The sequence below is a fragment of the Bombina bombina genome, chromosome 7 (genome assembly GCF_027579735.1).
Source record: "Bombina bombina isolate aBomBom1 chromosome 7, aBomBom1.pri, whole genome shotgun sequence".
NCBI lineage: Eukaryota > Metazoa > Chordata > Amphibia > Anura > Bombinatoridae > Bombina > Bombina bombina.
Window position 1 is genome coordinate 171,691,505 of NC_069505.1, and position 22,893 is coordinate 171,714,397.

General features: G+C 38.4%; 1 protein-coding gene across 1 annotated transcript in view; it reads right to left on the reverse strand.

Moving 5' to 3' along the window:
* LOC128666040 (solute carrier family 13 member 1) overlaps positions 1-22,893 on the reverse strand; it is a 135,003-nt gene that overhangs the window by 102,221 nt on the left and 9,889 nt on the right. The window contains exons 2-3 of the mRNA XM_053720405.1: positions 18,509-18,637; positions 11,429-11,565 (exon numbers count right to left, since the gene is read on the reverse strand). Coding sequence (XP_053576380.1) covers positions 11,429-11,565; positions 18,509-18,637 — 266 coding nt within the window. The remainder of the gene's footprint in view (positions 1-11,428; positions 11,566-18,508; positions 18,638-22,893) is intronic.

Below are 22,893 nucleotides of genomic sequence, written 5' to 3' on the forward strand. Positions count from 1 at the left end.
GCATAAAGTTCCAAACCATAGCTGAGAGTGTCTTAAGTAATGAAAACATACTTACCAAAAGACACCCATCCACATATAGCAGATAGCCAAACCAGTACTAAAACAGTTATTAGTAGAGGTAATGGTAAACTGAGAGTATATCGTCGATCTGAAAAGGGAGGTAGGAGATGAATCTCTACGACCGATAACAGAGAACCTATGAAATAGACCCTCGTTAGGGAAATCATCAAATTCAATAAGTGATACTCCCTTCACGTCCCTCTGACATTCGCTGTACTCTGAGAGGAATCGGGCTTCAACAATGCTGAGAAGCGCATAGAAATCAACGTAGAAATCTTATACACAAACTTACTTCACCACCTCCATAGGAGGCAAAGTTTGTAAAACTGAATTGTGGGTGTGGTGAGAGGTGTATTTATAGGCATTTTGAGGTTTGGGAAACTTTGCCCCTTCTGGTAGGATTGTATACCCCATATGTCACTAGCTCATGGACTCTTGCCAATTACATGAAAGAAATAAACATAAGTTTAAGAAACACAGGCACATCCATTAAAAATCTGAATAGTTTTTTTTAGAATACTCTGTTCTAGATAAAATACTGAAAACTATTGTTGCATTGATTTTTGTATTCCTGCAACCTTCAATTAAATGGACACAGCTGCGGAATAACTAGCAAACTGATATCTTTCAGGAATTAGAATAAGCTTTACTGTGCTCATTAAAAGAAGATAATCTTCTTTCCAAAGAAAACCCACATTGTTTCCAGATGAAATCATTAGGCCTCCTACTGCTAACTGATTTTGTCTCAGGTAACATCCGTAAGATGCCGCGCTTAACTAAACTTCATGTATTCCCATCCATATACTTATAACTTTGTACAGTGTAATATTTACATGAGATAGGGACAATAACAATGGAGAAGCACAAAAACATTACTGTTATATGCTATTTCCTAATGGTAGTTTAATTAATTTAAAGCTAAAGAAAATTATGTCTATGCAAGAGCTGATATTCAAAGAAACATAAGAGGCATCAGGAGGTTGCTTGAATATTTGAATTGCACATCTGCTTGTCACTGCTGCTGCAAAACAACACATTCAGGAAGACTGACTCAGATAGGCTCAAGAGCAGCAATGCACTACTGGTGATAGGTGGCTACACATATATGCCTATTGTCATTGTTTCCTCATACTATGTACCCACGCATATTATATACTGTTTTTCTCACCATTAAATGGACTTTCTAAAGATGCCATTATTTCCATCATATCTTATTATTTACTATAAAAATATTTACAAAATATGAGGAAAAAAAAATCACACTTTTTCTAACTTTGACCCCCAAAATCTGTTACACATCTACAACCAACAAAAAACACCCATGCTAAATAGTTTCTAAATTTTGTCCAGAGTTTAGAAATACCCAATGTTTACATGTTCTTTGCAAGTTATAGGGCCATAAATACAAGTAACACTGTGCTATTTCCAAACCAGTTTTTTTTAAATTAGCGCTAGTTACATTGGGACACTGATATCTGTCAGGAATCCCTGAATATCCCTTGACATGTATATATATATTTTTTAGAAGATATCCCAAAGCATTGACCTAGGCCCATTTTGGTATATTTCATGCCACAATTTCACCGCCAAATGCGATCAAACAGAAAAAAAATGTTCACTTTTTCACAATTTTTTTCACAAATTTTAGGTTTCTCACTGAAATCATTTATAAACAGCTTGTGCAATTTTGACACAAATGGTTCTAAATGCTTCTCCTCGATCCTCTTTGTTCAGAAATAGCAGACTTATATGTCTTTGGCGTTGCTTTTTGGTAATTAAAAGTCCGCTAAATGCCATTGCCCACCACACGTGAAGGGGTTAATTAGGGAGCGTGTAGGGAGCTTGTAGGGTTAATTTTAGCTTTAGTGTAGTAGACAACCCAAAGTATTGATCTAGGCCCACTTTGGTATATTTCATACCACCATTTTACCGCCAAATGCAATCAAATAAAAAAAAAGTTAAATTTTTAACAATTTTAGGTTTCTCACCGAAATTATTTACAAACAGGTTGTGCAATTATGGCACAAATGGTTGTAAAAGCTTCTCTGCGATCCCCTTTGTTCAGCAATAGCAGACATATATGGCTTTGGCGTTGCTTTTTGGTAATTAGAAGGCCGCTAAATGCCGCTGTGCACCAAACGTGTATTATGCCCAGCAGTGAAGGGGTTGATTAGGGAGCTTGTAGGGTTAATTTCAGCTTTAGTATATTGTAGCAGACAATCCAAAATATTGATCTAGGACCATTTTGGTATATGCCATGCCACCATTTCACCGCCAAATGCGATCAAATAAAAAAAATTGTTCACTTTTTAACAAATTTTAGGTTTTTCACTGAAATGAATAACCAACAGCTTGTGCAATTATGACACAAATGGTTGTAAATGCTTCTCTGGGATCCCCATTGTTCAGAAATAGCAGACATATATGGCTTTGGCGTTGCTTTTCGGTAATTAGAAGGCCGCTAAATGCTGCTGCGCATCACACATGTATTATGTCTAGCAGTGAAGAAGTTAATTAGGTAGCTTGTAGGGAGCTTGCAGGGTTAATTTTAAATTTGGTGTAGAGATCAGCCTCCCATCTGACTCATCACACCCCTGATCCCTCCCAAACAGTCCTCTTCCCTCCCCCACAACTGTCCCTGCCATCTTAAGTACTGGCAGAAAGTCTGCCAGTAATAAAATAAAAGCTTTTTGGGTTTTTTGGTTTTTTTTTTTTTTTTTTTTTAAAACATAATACTGCTGTGTAGGATCCCCCCTTAGCCCCCAACCTCCATGATCCCCCCCCCCCAAACAGCTCTCTAACCCTCCCCCTCTACCTTATTGGGCGCCATCTTGGGTACCCAGTTTGAAATAAAATGTGTTTTGTTTTGGGTTTTTTTATATTTTATTCACAATACTTTCATGTTTCCTGTAGTGTGCTGTGTAGGATCCCCCCTTAGCCCCCAACCTCCATGATCCCCCCCCCCCCCAAACAGCTCTCTAACCCTCCCCCTCTACCTTATTGGGCGCCATCTTGGGTACCCAGTTTGAAATAAAATGTGTTTTGTTTTGGGTTTTTTTATATTTTATTCACAATACTTTCATGTTTCCTGTAGTGTAGCTGCCCCCCCTCAAGATCCAACCCCCACCCTCTCCTAAATCCCTTAGTTGAAAATGCCCCCCCTCCCCAGTCCTCTCTCCCACCTTGCTGTAGATACTTATTGTGCCATAGTGTAAAGTTCCCACCCACGCCCTCGTGCGCACCCGCAAGTGATCCCGCCCCCCTCCAGCACTTCCTCCATCAATGGCCACTCACCCACCTCCCTGCATCCGGCTCCCACCCACCAACGATTACGGCCATCGATGGCCGATGCAGAGAGGGCCACAGAGTGTCTCTCTCTGCATCGGACTGCTAGAAAACGTTATTGCTGGATGCCTCAGCATCACTGCAATAACATGAATGCGGCTAGAATCGATCAGGATCGCATCCACCGCTTTTAAAGACCAACGATGCACAGGGTACGTCCTTGGTCGTTAACTGCAATTTTGCAGGACGTACCCCATATGTCATTGGTCGTTAAGGGGTTAAAGAGACACTGAACCCAATTTTTTTTCTTGTGTGATTGTGAGCATGCAGTTTAAACCCTTTGATTGCTAAGCACTTTCCCACCTGGGTGCTAAGCTTTTTTAAGGTGGGAGAGTACTAGCCAGGGCTGTGAGCCGACGTTAGCACCAGAGTGGGAAACTCTGCGACAGCTCAGAGCCGTCGTTAGCACTCAAGGGGTTAAGCAACTTTCTAATTTACTCCTATTATAAATTTTTCTCTGTTCTCTTGCTATCTTTATTTGAAAAAGAAGGCAACTAAACTAAGGAGCCAGAACATTTTTGGTTCAGAACTCTGGACAGCACTTGTTTATTGGAGGATGATTTTATCCACCAATCAGGAAGAACAACCCAGGTTGTTCACCAAAAATGGGCCGGCATCTAAACTTGCATTCTTGCTTTTCAAATAAAGATACCAAGAGAATGAAGAAAATTTGATAATAGGAGTAAATTAGAGAGTTGCTTTAAATTGTATGCTCTATCTGGATCACAAAATAAAAAAATTGGGTTCAGTGTCCCTTTAACCCCTTAATGACCGAGGACGTGCAGGGTACGTCCTCAAAAAAAAGGCAGTTAACGCCTGAGGACGTACCCTGCACGTCCTCGGTGTGGAAAGCAGCTTGAAGCGATCCTGCTCGCTTCCAGCTGCTTTCCGGTTATTGCAGTGATGCCTCGATATCGAGGCATCCTGCAATAACCATTTGTAGCCATCCGATGCAGAGAGAGCCACTCTGTGGCCCTCTCTGCACCGGACATTAACGGCTAGGTTTGTGGGTGGATAGGAGCCGGTGTGGGAGGCGGCCATCGATGGCCCTGGATGATGCTGAGGGGGGCGGGATCGGGGGCGGGGATGCCCGGGGGCGCGCACAGGCGTGCGCGCGTGCACGGGAGGGTGGGGGCGGGCACGTGCACGGGGAGGGAGCGGGTGGGAACCGCTGCACTACAGAAAAAGTAGCAGTAAAATTTACAAAAAAGGGGAAATAAAGTTGGAAATAAAAAGATCAGGCAGGTGGTGGGGGTTGGTCTGTGGGGGGGGGGGGAAGCTACACTACAGAAACTAAAAATAAAAACAAAAAAAAAAACCTTTTTATTTTGCAAAATGGGTACTGGCAGACAGCTGCCAGTACCCAAGATGGCCCCCAATAAGGCAGATGGGGAGGATTAGAGAGCTGTTTGGGGGGATCAGGGAGGTTGGGGGCTAAGGGGGGATGCTACACCCCCAGCATATGTAAATATGCTTTAAAAAATAAAAAATTTAAATAAAAAAACCTTTTATTTTAGTACTGGCAGACTTTCTGCCAGTACTTAAGATGGCGGAGACAATTGTGGGGTGGGGGAGGGAAGGGAGCTGTTTGTGAGGGATCAGGGGGTTTGATGTGTCAGGTGGGAGGCTGATCTCTACACTAAAGCTAAAATTAACCCTGCAAGCTCCCTACAAACTACCTAATTAACCCCTTCACTGCTAGCCATAATACACGTGTGATGCGCAGCAACATTTAGCGGCCTTCTAATTACCAGAAAGCAACGCCAAAGTCATATATGTCTGCTATTTCTGAACAAAGGGGATCCCAGAGAAGCATTTACAACCATTTGTGCCATAATTGCACAAGCTATTTGTAAATCATTTCAGTGAGAAACCTAAAATTGTGAAAAATTCAACGTTTTTTTTAATTTGATCGCATTTAGCGGTAAAATGGTGGCATGCAATATACCAAAATGGGCCTAGATCAATACTTTGGGTTGTCTGCTACACTACACTAAAGCTAAAATTAACCCTACAAGCTCCCTACAAGCTCCCTAATTAACCCCTGCACTACTGGGCATAATACACGTGTGGTGCGCAGCGGCATTTAGCGGCCTTCTAATTACCAAAAAGCAATGCCAAAGCCATATATGTCTGCTATTTCTGAACAAAGGGGATCCCAGAGAAAAATTTACAACCATTTATGCCATAATTGCACAACCTGTTTGTAAATAATTTCAGTGAGAAACCGAAAGTGAAAAAGTGAACGATTTTTTGTATTTGATCGCATTTGGTGGTGAAATGGTGGCATGAAATATACCAAAATTGGCCTAGATCAATACTTTGGGATGTCTTCTAAAAAAATATATATACATGTCAAGGGATATTCAGGGATTCCTGAAAGTTATCAGTGTCCCAATGTAACTAGCGCTAATCTTGAATAAAATGGTTTGGAAATAGCAAAGTGCTACTTGTATTTATGGCCCTATAACTTGCAAAAAAAAAAAGCAAAGAACATGTAAACATTGGGTATTTCTAAACTCAGGACAAAATTTATAAAATATTTAGCATGGGTGTTTTTTGGTGATTGTAGATGTGTAACAGATTTTGGGGGTCAAAGTTAGAAAAAGTGTTTTTTTTCTATTTTTTTTCTCATATTTTATAAAAAAAATTATAATAAATTATAAGATATGATGAAAATAATGGTATCTTTGGAAAGTCCATTTAATGGCGAGAAAAACGGTATATAATATGTGTATATATATATATATACAGTAAATGAGCAAGAGGAAAATTACAGCTAAACACAAACACCACAAAAATGTAAAAATAGCCTTGGTCCCAAACGGACAGAAAATCGAAAAGTGCTGTGGTCATTAAGGGGTTAAAGGACCATTAAACTTGACATTTCAACAATGCATAAAATGTTTCATTATTGCAAGTGAAACATTATTGCAATATACAGTCATTATTTATTTTGCAGTCTTTTGTTGTAAAATACATCTAAAAAATGTGTTTCACTTTCTCCCAGGGAGGCTTGGATTAATAAATTAAGCTTTTGTTTACTTTCCTTCCCTCCCTAAGCTTCTATGGTGTCACATGCTTTTAAAAGGTGGATTATCAGTTGCATCAACAATTATGAGAGGCAAATAGTTACCAAGTTGATTCAATGCTAAACCCCCTTAAACAAGGGAGCAGGCTACCCCAGTCTGCACAACTGCAAATAGTTTGTGCTATATCTGAATATTAGTTTGTTCTGGGGGACAGGGAAATCAGTGAAAAGAATAAACATAAAACAATATACTCATTTGACAAAATAAAGTTTTCAATGCAAATATTCTTATATATGAAGGTTTATAATCATGTACTGTAGTTTACCATTTGTGTTTAGTGTCCCTTTTAAAGGGACACTGAACCCAAATTTTTTCTTTCATGATTCAGATAGAGCATGAAATTTTAAACAACTTTCTAATTTACTCCTATTATCAAATTTTCTTTATTCTCTTTGTATCTTTATTTGAAAAGCAATAATGCAAGTTAAGATGCTGGCCCATTTTTGGTGAATAACCTGGTTTGTTGTTGCTGATTGGTGGATAAATTCATCCACCAATAAAAAAGTGCTGTCCAGAGGCTGAAACAAGAAAGAAACTTAGATGCCTTCTTTTTCAAATTAAGATAGCAAGAGAACGAAGGAAAATTGATAATAGGAGTAAATTAGAAAGCTGTTTAAAATTGCATGCTCTATCTGAATCATGAAGGAGAAAAATTGGGTTCAGTGTCCCTTTAAGCTTTGCCATTTGTGTTTAGTGTCCCTTTAAGCCTTTTGCAGGGGATAAAGACATTTATATGCAAGCAGCGGTGCAATAATAAAATGCTATAACACTTTACAGCAGATTATTTTTGCATTTTTAGGTTCCCTTGCGTATGGTGAAATCCACTTGGGCCTACAACAGTCTACAAAGGTTAGATAAGAGATAAAGTTCATTTACATCCATCCATAACTGGCCACAAATAAACTTGGAACGTGAATTCCACCAGGCTTTTCAAGGTATGTATATCACTGAACCGTTCTTGATTTGTAAATTGTGCTAATAAAACTACAGTGTCTAAATTAAAGACATGTATTTTCAGTGCAGTGCTAAATTACCTTGTTCCATTTGTATTCTTTGTTGAAAAGCATACCTGGGTAGGCTCAGAAGCAGTAATGCTGGGATTGGTGGCTACACAAACATTCACTTTGTCATTGGCTAATTCCCTATTTTTTTTTTAAATTAAATTGGCTTTAATGAATATTTGGAATCATATTACATTTAGCCTCCTATACTAAAAAAAATTACAGTGTATCAGATCAGTAACATAAAAGACAAGCATGTCATGTTTATTAATTGCAAACTACAAAGATTTAGAAGAATTAGTCTGCTACGTGCAAAAGCTAAATAAGTCTCGGGATAAACACATCTGGTCCGTTATTTCAAGGTGCAAGCTACAATGGCATTTTATTACCAAGTACATTACTTTGTTGGAGTATAAAAGCCATATGTGACTCAGTCCTGCATTTCTTGACTGTGGAGAAATAAGAAGCAAATAAAACAAGAATTCCGTAAAAGGAAGTATAGAAAATCTCTATATTATTCTTCACAGTAATACTGTACATTTGTACAGAGTAAAATAAAACCATGCGCATGTTGTCCATGATCAATACAAATATTTGCATAGGAAATTAGCACATCTAGGCAAGATTCCCCACTTGCTTTTCCCCAGAAATACTCCATAAACAATGTTACCAATGCACAAGAGAATTCTGGGTAATATATGCAAATTAGATATGCAAATTCTCTAGTTTTTTTAATTTGCATATCTTACCCAGAATTCTCTTGTGCATTGGTAACATTGTTTATGGTGTATTTCTGGGGAAAAGCAAGCCGGGAATCCTATGCAAATATTTGTATTGATTTAATTTTGAGACATGGAGGATTTAAATCTCAGTTTTTTATCTCCACCATAATTTTAATGAATATATATATATATATATATATACTGTATATATACATACATACATATACACACATATACACACACAGCAGGCCCAGCAGATTCACAATATACCATTATTATATTTATAATTCATAGCATATGACATAGTTGTGCCAAACCAGTAAAATATATATATCATTTTTGCTTAGATTTTAGTAAATAATATTGAATGTCCCACTGACCACTGCTGTTACTGTGATCACCTTACTGAATTGTCATCGAGAATAGCCACATGTGAAACAGGGACCCATATAGGTTAGTGATGAGGTTAAGTATGAAAATTGTGTTTTTTCCAGTCCTGAAAACTGAAAGTACACATGGGTGGCTTTTAAATTTATTTTTGCCACTTTGCTCTCCATAATTTGCCGTTTGTTATTGTCATGATACAATCATGTGGAGTACTTGATACCTGGATTGGCTACCCAGCAGAGGTGGTATTGTTATCTCAGCATTGCCAGGTTCATGTGAAATGTTCTTTGTGTGTTCAGGGATGCAGGGGTTTCAAGACCCCCCTCCTTAGCCTAGCCAGGTTTAAAAGGGACAGTCAAGTCCAAAAAAACTTTCATGTTTCAAATAGGGCATGCAATTTTAAACAACGAATGTCATGTGATCAGGGGACTGTCAGAAGATGCTTAGATACAAGTTAATCAGAGGTAAAAAGTATATTAATATAACAGTGCTGGTTATGCAAAACTGGGGAATGGGTAATAAAGGGATTATCTATCTTTTTAAACAAAAAAAGTCTGGTGTTGACTGTCCTTTTAATGTAAAATGTTCTTTGTGTGTAGGAATGCAGGGGTTTCGAGGTCCCCCTCCTTCCCACTCCTCTTGGAGACAGGTACCTCCTGATACATGGAGTTAAGACTAGCTACACTGGTAGACTAGCCGTAAATTATGACAAGGGCAGGGACTTTGACAAGACAAAGGAACCTGAGATATAACTTGTTAGTTCTGAAAAGCTTGAGTTAGAACTACCCTGGGACACAAGCAGCTAACATCATGGAAGGAGGTTCTCCACATATCTAAAGGAACTTGGTAATAAGTTAGACATTGTGTTTGTTTATTTGTATGTCCCATTTTATTTGAAAGAAGTGTATCTTTGCATGTATATCTTGTTATTTTGAATGTTTTTATAATTTTGCACTGTGTAACCTGTACTGATATTTTTGTTATTAAACACATAGAAAATCTAATTCTGCCTAATATCTCTAATATCTAAATTCACACTCTGTTGCAACAAGGTTAAAGGCACGTTACACAATTGTTAAATTGTTTGAGCTAGTGGGGGTTCCAAGACACCCCTTTATTTAGAGGTATTGGTGGTGGCAGTGACTTGTGTGATACTGGTTGGTGCGGACAGGATTTAGGGGTTAATTTGGTGTCCCTTTAAGCTCCTTTGTGGAGTTAAAGGTCAAGGGAACCAGAGCTGCGTGCTATTAACCCCTACATGCCCACACCTCTCCCCATTTGTAACTGTTGAGGAAGGCTTAATTATCACAGTTATCTTATCATTTTTGCTAAAACCAAACAATGGACAGTTTGTTAATACAATGACAAGCCCTGTCAGTTCAAGACTCAAGTCCCGATTGGTTCCTCCAAATAATAAAAGAGGTATGAGGAGTTGGCCTATTAAAAAACAATTGCAGCAAACAATTCAGTGTCTTTTAGATCACTTGTGCCTTGCAAAAAAAAAATAGATATTTTTGACCCAATATAAAGCCAACTCAGCCTCAAAATGTTAAAAGGACAGTCTACTTAAAAAAATGTGTATTGTTTAAAAAAGATGGATAATCACTATTACTCATTCCCCAGTTTTGCATAACCAACACCGTTATAGTAATATACTTTTTACCTCTGTGATTACCTTGTATCTAAGCCTCTGCAGACTGCCCCCTTATTTCAGTTCTTTAGTCAGACTTTCCTTTTAGCCAATCAGTGCTGACTCATAAATAACTCCACAGGAGTTAGCACAATGTCAAAATTCACTGACATAAGAGGCAGCTTCAACGGCTTAGAAATCAGTTTATGAGCCTACCAAGGTTTAACTTTCAACAAAGAATACCAAGAGAACAAAGCAAATTTGATGATCAAAGTAAATTAGAAAGTTGTTTAAAATGGCATGCCCTATTTGAATCATGAAAATTTAATTTTGACTGGACTGTTCCTTTTAACTGTTGTACTACATATATTTACTATTTCATGGCTCAAAAACAAAATTAGTATTTTTACTCACTATTGTGTCCTGACCACAAGGTTGATACAAAGTTGTCAACCTGTTATATAAAAGTTGTTTACAATGTTGGAGCACCAGCCATTGGGAATAACGTTATCACCTGTTGATCTAAACATGGCTAGTATTTATCTTAGGTTTCATTTTCTTACACCCAAAACATTATTTTATATGCTATTTTTGTATCGCCTACAGAAGTGTCTATGATCCTCTGGGAAAGCACTGTGTGAGGATCACAGGACATTTATAGGCTTAGTGGTTAACCGTGATGTTAAACAGTAACATGTCAAAGCAAGCAAAGAATGAAAAAGCAATTCTGTTGTGTAGTTAAAGGGACAGTATACACTCATTTTCATATAACTGCATGTAATAGACACTACTATAAAGAATAATATGCACAGATACTGATATAAAAATCCAGTATAAAACTGTTTAAAAACTTACTTAGAAGCTCCCAGTTTCTCTCTATTGAAAAGGTTAGCTGGAACACCCTCTGAAAGTGGTTCTATAGCAAAAAAAAGCAGACACCCCCCTCTCCCTTCTTCTGCATATGAAAAGACTCTTTACACAAACAGGAGCAAGCTGGAGGAGGAATACATCAGTATTCTACTAAAACTTTGGGGCTTGGTTAAGAGTCTGAAAATCAGCGCAATGTTATTTAAAAATAAGCAAAACTATATATATATTTATTTATTTTTAAAAAGCTGTATAGGCTATATAAACAAAACATGTATGCAAAGAAAAATCTAGTGTATTAATGTCCCTTTAACAAGTTATTACCAGCTGGGCTGACTTCCTACTGACAGAACCATCCAAAGTGCTATGCGTTTGTGCAGATTCCACTTCTGGATGGAGGAAGCCAAGCAGACAACTCCAAAGAGCAGAAGGTGAATGTCTTTAAAGTATTCAGATGCCACCTGCAGCACAAGGAGAAACAGAGGAAGATACAGTAATGTATTTGAAAATAAAGGGACATTAAAACAGTAATATAAAATGATTTATTATGTGTAGTAAAAAAAAACAACAACTTTGCAATATACTTTCATTATTTATTTTGTCCCCTTTTCTGTAAATGGAATTGTTGGTTTTCCAAATTCCACAGAGTTTCAATAAAGTAATGGATGCAGCCATGTTGGGACCTCTTTCTCTCTCCCTCCTGCTGAGGACAAATAGGGACAGATATAAAACCGGTGATAAAATAGAGTTTGCAAACAGTCTGTGTGGAAACCCTGTTGTATAATTACTTTAACAATTCCATATTTTACACAGCCTTGTTTGCACCCTCTCTTTTATTGCCTGTTTTATATCTGCCTCAACAAAAGAGATATAAATGAGAAACCTAGGTTTAAAGATGGCACCCATTACCTTATAGAAAATATACCTTTACACTTATATCTTCAATATTTACACAACAGATATAGGGGTCAATCTTGCCATTTATCAGCTCCCGATAGCAATTACAACATCAAAGCAATCGCAAGCCAAACAATGTTAAAAAAAGTTTGGATCGGATATTGGAAAAGTCACGCATATGATGCACGAACATCATCGACTTTGGCGATCACAATTCTTCTACATACTAGTTATCGATATTAAAATAGCCAAAGACAACTGGTAAAAGGTCAACACTTACAGATCGACAGATATCACATCACACATACGATCTGCGTATACTTGGACCAAAAACACATTTGCCTAGATTTAGAGTTCTGCGTTAGCCTTAAAAAGCAGCGTTAAGGGGTCCTAACGCTGCTTTTTAACGCCCGCTGATATTACGAGTATGGCAGGTACAGGTGTACCGCTCACTTTTCGTCCGCGACTTTTGGCTACCGCAAATCCCCTTTCGTCAATTGCGTATCCTATCTTTTTAATGGGATTTGCCTAACGCCGGTATTACGAGTCTTGGAAGAAGTGAGCGGTACAGCCTCTACCTCCAAGTCTCCTACCGCAATTAAAAGTCAGTAGTTAAGAGTTTTATGGGCTAACGCAGGAACATAAAGCTCTTAACTACAGTGCTACAAAGTATACTAACACCCATAAACTACCTATGAACCCCTAAACCGAGGCCCCCCCACATCGCAAACACTATAATAAAATTATTTAACCCCTAATCTGCCGACCGGACCCGCCACCACCTACATTATAGCTATGAACCCCTAATCTGCTGTCCCTTACATCGCCGACACCTATATTATATTTATTAACCCCTAATCTGCCCCCCCCCCAATGTCGCCTCAACCTACCTACACTTATTAACCCCTAATCTGCCGACCGGACATTGACACCACTATAATAAATGTATTAACCCCTAAACCGCCGCACTCCCGCCTCGCAAACACTACAGGGAGTGCAGAATTATTAGGCAAGTTGTATTTTTGAGGATTAATTTTATTATTGAACAACAACCATGTTCTCAATGAACCAAAAAAACTCATTAATATCAAAGCTGAATAGTTTTGGAAGTAGCTTTTAGTTTGTTTTTAGTTATAGCTATTTTAGGGGGATATCTGTGTGTGCAGGTGACTATTACTGTGCATAATTATTATGCAACTTAACAAAAAAACAAATATATACCCATTTCAATTATTTATTTTTACCAGTGAAACCAATATAACATCTCAACATTCACAAATATACATTTCTGACATTCAAAAACAAAACAAAAACAAATCAGTGACCAATATAGCCACCTTTCTTTGCAAGGACACTCAAAAGCCTGCCATCCATGGATTCTGTTAGTGTTTTGATCTGTTCACCATCAACATTGCGTGCAGCAGCAACCACAGCCTCCCAGACACTGTTCAGAGAGGTGTACTGTTTTCCCTCCTTGTAAATCTCACATTTGATGATGGACCACAGGTTCTCAATGGGGTTCAGATCAGGTGAACAAGGAGGCCATGTCATTAGATTTTCTTCTTTTATACCCTTTCTTGCCAGCCACGCTGTGGAGTACTTGGACGCGTGTGATGGAGCATTGTCCTGCATGAAAATCATGTTTTTCTTGAAGGATGCAGACTTCTTCCTGTACCACTGCTTGAAGAAGGTGTCTTCCATAAACTGGCAGTAGGACTGGGAGTTGAGCTTGACTCCATCCTCAACCCGAAAAGGCCCCACAAGCTCATCTTTGATGATACCAGCCCAAACCAGTACTCCACCTCCACCTTGCTGGCGTCTGAGTCGGACTGGAGCTCTCTGCCCTTTACCAATCCAGCCACGGGCCCATCCATCTGGCCCATCAAGACTCACTCTCATTTCATCAGTCCATAAAACCTTAGAAAAATCAGTCTTGAGATATTTATTGGCCCAGTCTTGACATTTCAGCTTGTGTGTCTTGTTCAGTGGTGGTCGTCTTTCAGCCTTTCTTACCTTGGCCATGTCTCTGAGTATTGCACACCTTGTGCTTTTGGGCACTCCAGTGATGTTGCAGTTCTGAAATATGGCCAAACTGGTGGCAAGTGGCATCTTGGCAGCTGCACGCTTGACTTTTCTCAGTTCATGGGCAGTTATTTTGCGCCTTGGTTTTTCCACACGCTTCTTGCGACCCTGTTGACTATTTTGAATGAAACGCTTGATTGTTCGATGATCACGCTTCAGAAGCTTTGCAATTTTAAGAGTGCTGCATCCCTCTGCAAGATATCTCACTATTTTTTACTTTTCTGAGCCTGTCAAGTCCTTCTTTTGACCCATTTTGCCAAAGGAAAGGAAGTTGCCTAATAATTATGCACACCTGATATAGGGTGTTGATGTCATTAGACCACACCCCTTCTCATTACAGAGATGCACATCACCTAATATGCTTAATTGGTAGTAGGCTTTCGAGCCTAAACAGCTTGGAGTAAGACAACATGCATAAAGAGGATGATGTGGTCAAAATACTCATTTGCCTAATAATTCTGCACTCCCTGTATAATACATTTTATTAACCCCTAATCTGCCGCCCCCAACGTCGCCGCTACTATAATAAAGTTATTAACCCCTAAACCTAAGTCTAACCCTAACACCCCCCTAAGTTGAAATAAATCTAAATACATTTACTATAATTAAATAAATTATTCCTATTTAAAAATAAATACTTACCTATAAAATAAACCCTAATATAGCTACAATATAACTATTAGTTACATTGTAGCTATTTTAGGATTTATATTTATTTTACAGGCAACTTTGTATTTATTTTAACTAGGTACAACGTTATTGTTCAAAAACTCTTTAATTTCTGATCCTCTCAAATAAGAAGAAGCATTGCAACCCCTAAGCAGAACACTGGCGGTGAGCGGATCAGGAACAGAATCGGCAGCTGTGTCCAGCTGTCCGCTGCAAAACATCAGCAGTTGTTAAAGGGACATGATACCCAAAAAGTTAAAGCACTTGAAAGTGATGCAGCATAGCTGTAAAAAGCTTACTAGAAAATATCACCTGAACATCTCTATGTAAAAAAGGAAGATATTTATATTCACAGCCCATTGTAAAGGGACTTTAAACAGCCAATCAGAATACTAGTCACAGGATTTTCAAGGGAGTGTGCATCTGGCATGTGCAAGCACAGTCATGTAATTTCCCTACTCAGTTTAGGTGAGTTTACTATGAAATCTCACAAGATTTCAGTGAAATCTCATGAGATCACAGCAAAGCAGTACATGACCTCAGCACTGCTGATGCTGATTGGCTATTGTTTTCTTTTTGTTTTTTCAACTTGCAGCTGGACAGCAGCTGAAGTATAACTGTTCACAGAGCACTTAATAGTGAGCTGAAGAAATGTTAAAGTAAAATATCTTTGTTTTTTACATAGTGATATCTTGTCCGCTTTTTACAGTTATGCTGCATCCCTTTCAAGTGATTTAGCATATGGGTAGTATGTCCCTTTAAAATGGTCAGTAAACGCCTTGAGGTTTTTATATAAAATGTTTAGTTATACATAATAAAAAAAAATACCAGTATATTGACATTATTTATTTTGTCTCTTTTCACATAGTTTAGCTCTGAAAATTGAGCAATTTGTAATTATGAGACCTTTAAATGCACCCTGCTAACTTATCAGTGCTAACTCTGCTACATATCTGTCCCTAATTGGCTTTATCAGATAACTGCAAAACAATTCCCTTTATACTAACTTTACAGCAATGATTAGCTTTGTTGTCTGCAAACTAAACCCTAGATTGGCCCTGCGTGATATTTCTCAGGCGATCTTTCCGGATACCTCATTGGGAGGTCAGAGGTAAGGACGCCGGGTCCTTAGGCTTTTCCAACATGGCGGCGCCCAGTGAATGTGTGAGCTGCCTGCGAGTATTTCGCTGAGTTTCAGGTTAGATTAAGATATAGAGGGGAGTCAGGGACCTAGGGTTTGGGTAGGATAAGTTGTCAGGGGATGTGCAGGGTGCCCGTGTGGCTCTGTCTCGTTACTGTACTGCGGGGAACGTCTGTGATCATTGAAACAGCCCTTAGTGAGTTGCCTTACTTTGACCAGGTGACATGATGCATAATATATAACTCAGCAGCTAGATATTACTCATCGTGATTAGCTATTGTCACAGATCCTTATTATAATCACGATGAGTAATATCTAGCTGCTGAGATATATTATGTATTTGTGTAGTTTATTATTACTGCTGCAGTGCAGTTCATTCGTTTTCTATATAAATTTGTGGCTTCTGGACTGTGTTGTATGTTTTAACTTTTAAGCTGTGTAAACAGGGCTGGATTGGGCCATGAGCCGGAGGGGGGTGGGGCTAAATATGAGGGGGTGGGGCCGGGCCATGCAAATTTCCAGGGCCGGTCTGATTTCCCAGTCCGGCCCTGATAGCAACACAATAGAAATGTCTTGTTATTACAAGGTGTTTACTGTTCCTTTAAACACAAATGAAAGCAATAGAGGACTAAAGAAATGCTCCAATGCATCTGACAGTTTAATTTTGATTTTACTGTCCCTTTAACCCAGGCATTCTTAAAGTCCCCCTACCAACAATAAAAGGGATTTGATTCAGATAGAGCTTGTGATTTTAAACAACTTTCTAATTTACTTTCTAGCATCAAATTGTCTTTATTCTCTTGGAATCTTTTGTTGAAAAGCAGGGACATAAGCTCTGAAGCATGCACTTCTCTGGAGCACTATATGGCAGCAGTTTTGTAAGAATGTATTCCATTTGCAGGAGCACAAGATGGCAGCACTATTTCCTGCCATGTATTGCACCAAATGCCTATCTAGGTATCTCTTCAACAAAGAATATAATAGGAACAAAGCAAATTTGGTAATATAAGTAAATTGGATTTTTTGGGGGGATTTCATATTCCTTTAACAGACAATCTGTGTCTTTTCTCAGCGCTATAGCCTCAGAGAATTAGAATATATAGTTCCACAGGTATTAAAGGGATATATAACAAGTTGGGATAGAGACAAATTATAATAATATGTGCTTTAATTACTTTACCTGCAAATTTATACTGCAGTGCCTCGCCATTAACCTTTTTTTTTTTGTTTCTGAATTGTAAAGCTCTAACTCCCCCCACACAATTCCTTTTATGGCTGTATCTATATATATTGTTGTTTTGCTAGAATGCAAAAGTGTACAGGGATTATCTGCTGGAGCATGCCTAGAAGCTGGGAATTCAGTTGAAATACAATGCCTGTGTCTAAACACTGATAAGAGGGGTGGAGTTGGCTGCTCCAGGCAGTTTAGCTAAGTAATTAATTTAGCTTATTTTTGAAAATTATTTTAAAATACTTGCCAGCAATTTTTAAAAAATGTTTTATGCAAACTATTTTAAATTAATTAGCCTTTTTAGGATATGCACAGATCTCAACCTGTTTTATGGCACTTTAAATTGAACAAACTATCCAAACCATATATACAGTATATGAGAGAGTGCTTTTAAACATGTAACAATAGTATTATTAATATTATTTTGATTTTAAAGCAAACAGGGAGTGCACAAGTGGCCCTTGAGACAGGATATCACCAGCTAATCCAGAAGAGTATCATAACTATTAGTGAACAGTGGCATGCCCCATGAGAATAAAAACAAAACAGGTTTATTTTCAGCAAACAAACAAACATCCATTTAAGAAAGGAAAAAATCTAATATATATTACATAGTGATAATGGTCCCAGGTAGGACTGTTAATGTAAAGGATATCTGAAGGGTCTTTTGTATATGATAGAAGTCACAATCTTTATCTGTGGTTGAAGTGTGGTTATGTGTTAAGCAATTTTTATATTAAAGGGACAACTACACCATAATTGTTATTGATTAAAAAGATAGATAATCTCTATATTACCCATTCCCCAGTTTTACATAACCAACACAGTTATATTAATACAATGTTTACCTCTGCAGACTGCCCCCATATTTCAGTTCTTTTGACAGACTTGCATTTTAGCCAATCAGTGCTGATTCCCAGGTAGCTCCACGGGTGTGAGCACAATGTTATCTTTATGGTACACATGTACTAACACAATATAGTTGTGAAAAAAAATGTCAAAATGCATTCAGATAAGAGGCGGCCTTCATTTTTGACTAGGCTGTCCCTTTAACAGAACACAAAAAAGTTTTTATTTCAGGAGTGGGACATAATGTGAAAACCAGTTCAATCAGCCACATCATTAGATAGCAAGTGACAAATAGGTGAGCAGGTGTTGACAAATTTGTATAGAAACTTCAGAATCAGCCAAAACATGGAAAGCCAGACATGCATTCATTAAGCAAGATGAGGGTGTGTGTAGACAAATCCAAATTTATTTTACGATTTTGGTACTCCCTGGACCTCAGGCTTTGTCAGGTCTTATGGAAAATTCTCTGAACATTCCGGCTGAAGAAACAGTTTTAAAGAGACGCAGTATGAGACTTGCAAGAGATCTCACTTACCTCACTTGACTTCATGATGCCAAAAAGTGGAAACAGAAAAGCCGGGACCAAAGCAGCAGCGCCTAGAGGAATGGCCTCGGAAATCCAGTAAGTTGCAGTGACTATTAGTGTGTAAGCACATGCCGCCTCCTGAAATACAGAGCAGATAAAGGTCACACGTCCATCTTACTGGCAGTGATATTTTCAGATCTGTTTAAAAGATAGATAATCCCTTTATTACCCATGCATAACCAACACGGTTATAATAATACACTTTTTACCTCTGTGAATACCTTGTATCTAAGTTTCTGCAGACTGCCCCCTTATTTCAGTTCTTTTGACAGACTTGCATTTTAGCTAATCAGTGCCCTCTCATAAGTAACTCCACGGGCGTGAGCACAATGTTATCTATATGGCAGAGATGAACTAATGCCCTCTAGCTGTGAAAACTGTCAAATGCATTCTGATAAGAGGTGGCCTTCAAGGGCTTAGAAATTAGCATATGAGCCTACCTAGGTTTAGCTTTCAACAAAGAATACCAAGAGAACAAAGCAAATTTGATGGTAAAAGTTAATTGGAAAATTGTTTAAGAACAAAATTTATGCTTACCTGATAAATTTATTTATTTCCAGATTTGGAGAGGCCCTGAAGTCATCAATTACTAGTGGGAATATCACTTCTGGCCAGCACGATGAGGCAAAGAGCACCACAGCAAAGCTGTTAAGTATTACTCCCCTTCCCACAATCCCCAGTCATTCAACCGAAGGGAAATGGAAAAGGAATAACACAAAGGTGTAGAGGTGTCTGAGGTTTAGTAGAAAATAACTGTCTTAAAAATACGGGTGGGATCGTGGACTCTCCATATCCAGAAAAAAAATATGTATCAGGTAAGCATAAATTTTGTTTTCTTTCCTAAGATATGGAGAGTCCACAACATCATCAATAACTAGTGGGAACCAATACCCAAACTAGAGGACACAAATTACTAGGGAGGGAGAACAAGACAGGCAGACTTAAACAGAAGGCACCACCACTTGAAGAACCTTTCTCCCGAAAGAAACCTCAGCAGAGGCAAAAGAATCAAATTCGGAAAATTTGGAAAAGGATGCAGAGAGGACCAAGAGAGGACCAAGCTTCCACAGAAGCTTCATCTTTGAAATCTCAAGAAAAAGTAGACAGTCCTCGTGGAATCAGCCGTAATTCTCTCAGGAGGCTGCTGACTAGCAGTCTCAAAAAACAAAACAAAGATACTTCTCAACCAGAGAGAACGAGAAGTAGCTGTAGACTTCTGACCTTTACGTTTTCAAGAGAAACAAACAAACAGAGCAGAAGACTGGTGAAAACCCTTAGTAGCCTGTAGATAAAACTTTTAAAACATGCACAACATCCAAGTTGTACAACAAACTTTCCTTATGAAAAGAAGGATTAGGACATAAAGAAGGAACAACAATAGGAAGAAAAAATGCCTTATCAACATAAAAAGAAGAAAATGTGAATCACACTGCTAAGCCCAGAGTTCCAAAACTCTCAAAAACTCTCCGAGCAGAGTAGATAGCAAAAAGAAACAAAACTTTCCAAGATAATACTTAATATCTATGGAATGCAATGGCTCAAATGGAGCCTGCTGCAAAACCTTAAGAACCAGGTTAAGGCTCCAAGCAGGAGCAACAAACTTAAACACAGGCCTGAATCTGACCAGGGCTTGACAAATAAATTAAAACATCTGGCACATCCGCCAGACACTTGAGTAACAAAAAGATAATGCAGAAATCTGACGCTTCAGAATACTGACTGATAATCCCTTCTCCAGACCTTCCTGGAGAAAAGACAAAATCCTAGGAATCCTGACCCTACTCCAAGGGTAGCCCTTGGATTCACACCAATAAAGGTATATACGCTATACCTTATGGTAAATCTTTCTAGTAACAGGCTTGCGAGCATGAATCATGGTCTCGATGACCGACTCAGAAAAACCACACTTAGACAGAACTAAGCGTTCAATCTCCAAGCAATCCGCTTCAGAGAAACGAGGTTTGGATGAAGGAATGGACCCCGAATTAGAAAGGTTCACTAAGTCTACATACCAGATCCTGTAAGGACATGTCGAAGCTATTAGAATTACGGATGCTCTCTCCTGCTTGATACGAAACAGATATGCAAGACTGAAATCCCAAGGATCCGCCAGATCTATCAGGGCGGTCATCGTATTCAACTCCAGCACCCCCCATTTGAGGGTTAACCTGGAGAACACCTCTGGGTAGAGAAACTACTCCTCAGGATGAATGCCTGTCTGCTCAGGAAATCCGCTTCCCAGAGTTCACTCCTGGAATGTGGATGGCAGATAGGCAACAATAGTGAGCTTCCGCCCACTGAATAAACTGAGCCACCTCCCTCGTGGCTAAGGAACTCCGAGTTCCTCCCTAGTGGTTGATGTAAGCTACTGAGAAGAGGAAGTCCAACTGAAACCAGATAAACCAGGCTAAGGAAAACCGAGGCCAATCCCTCAGAATATTTTAAATCACACTCAACTCCAAGGTTCATGGGGAGAGCAGACTCCTCTTGACAACTGATCTAGATCTATCTTCTGAGACAGATCCGAATGGTCCCCGTTCCACTATCTGAGCATGCATAACTGTAGACCTCCCAAATGGAATCGAACCAAGGGAAAGAAGTTCATGGAAACAACCATTAGACCAATTACCTCCATAAAAAGAGCCCAAACAGCAGACTGCAGAGAGAGGCAAGAATAAACAATTTAGGATTTTCTGACCTCTGTCAGAGATATTTACATAGATAGAGAATCTATTATGGTCCCTAAAAAAACTACCCTTGTGGTTGGAACAAATGAACTCTTGTCTAGATTTGCTTCCATCTGAGAAAACAAAAAAAAAGACAACAAGGTCTCTGAATGAGAGATTTTTTTAAAGCAAAGGATGGCGCCTGAACCAAAATGTCATTCAAGAAGGGCGCCCCTGCAATACCCCTAGACCTGCAAGAGTCTTCTAGAAAGGCAAATCTCAGAAACTTGAGACAATCTCTAAGGATGGGAACATAAAAATTACACATCCTTCAGGTCTATGTTCGTCATGAACTGACCCTCTTGAGCCAAAGGAAGAATAGAACAAATAGTTTCCATCTTGAAGGACGGTACTCTGAGAATCTTGTATAATAGGCCTCTGTTCCATTACTGAAACTATCGCTCCCAGGGAGGAGGTCCAGAACACAGGTCAAGAATGCCTCTCTATTTACCAGATAATCAGGGGAGGGGAGAAATCTGTCCCTAGGAGAGAAAATTGTAATTCTATTTCAAACCTTAGGATACTATGTCCACAGCCCAAGGATCTGGGACAACTCATATCCATAGCCAACCCCAGATCAGGGCAAACCCAACATGCTGACTTCAGCAGCGGTTATCTTTGATTACTTCCCCTAGTTTCAAGACTGATTGGGTTTCCAAGAAGACTTGGACTGTTCCTGCTTGATAGAGGGATTGGAAAACTTTCCTTAGAAGTTACTGAAAGGAACGAAAATTAATTTGACGTCCTTAATCTCTATTCTTCTTGGCTTGTGGAAGAAAAGTCTAAAAGTATGGAAAAGACCTAGGAGCGCCAAACATAGGCAGAGGAAATAAAATTAACTAATAACGGATGGGGTTAAACCATATATAACAAAAAGGATATCAAGATAATAAGGTGGATAAACTGCGTTCTAGGATGTCACAAAGACTATAACAAATATTTCTTTCTGTTATCTTGATGAAGATAAATGCAAATTAAATACAATTTATTACAATTAAAACACAATGGGTAAAATCATGGATCCATGGTACAGTTTACGCAAATTACATAAAACAAGATCATATAATATAAAATGCAGATGGTAATAAAATTAAAAATGATAGTTGAATAAATTTAGCTGGAAATGGGAACGATATTCCCTTTACACAGTGCAAAAATGCATAGAAAAATGCACAAGAAATCAGTGACAATAAGTGAAAAAATGAAAAAAAGAAAAAAGAAAAAAAGGGGGGGGGGCCCTCAAAAATCAAACATTGTGAAAGTGATCATAACTGTCCAAACGGAAAAAAACAAAAAAAGGAAAAAATGAGAAATAAATATATATATATATATATATATATATATATATATATATATATATATATATATATATATACGTGTCCGTGGTAAAAAATTAAGTAATAAACAATGTTAGTGATACAAAGTTCCAAATGAAGGTGTGTGTTTGTGAATAAATCTTCCTTAAGTCTCCTCAAAAGAAGGTTCCAAATAATGTGAATGTGGTGGGTGAGGGAATGTCCAGTAAACCCTGGGTGCAATCCCTATATCCAACCTGTAAAAGAAATTCACAATAGTGCAATAATGCTAACAAATAAACATGTATTGTAG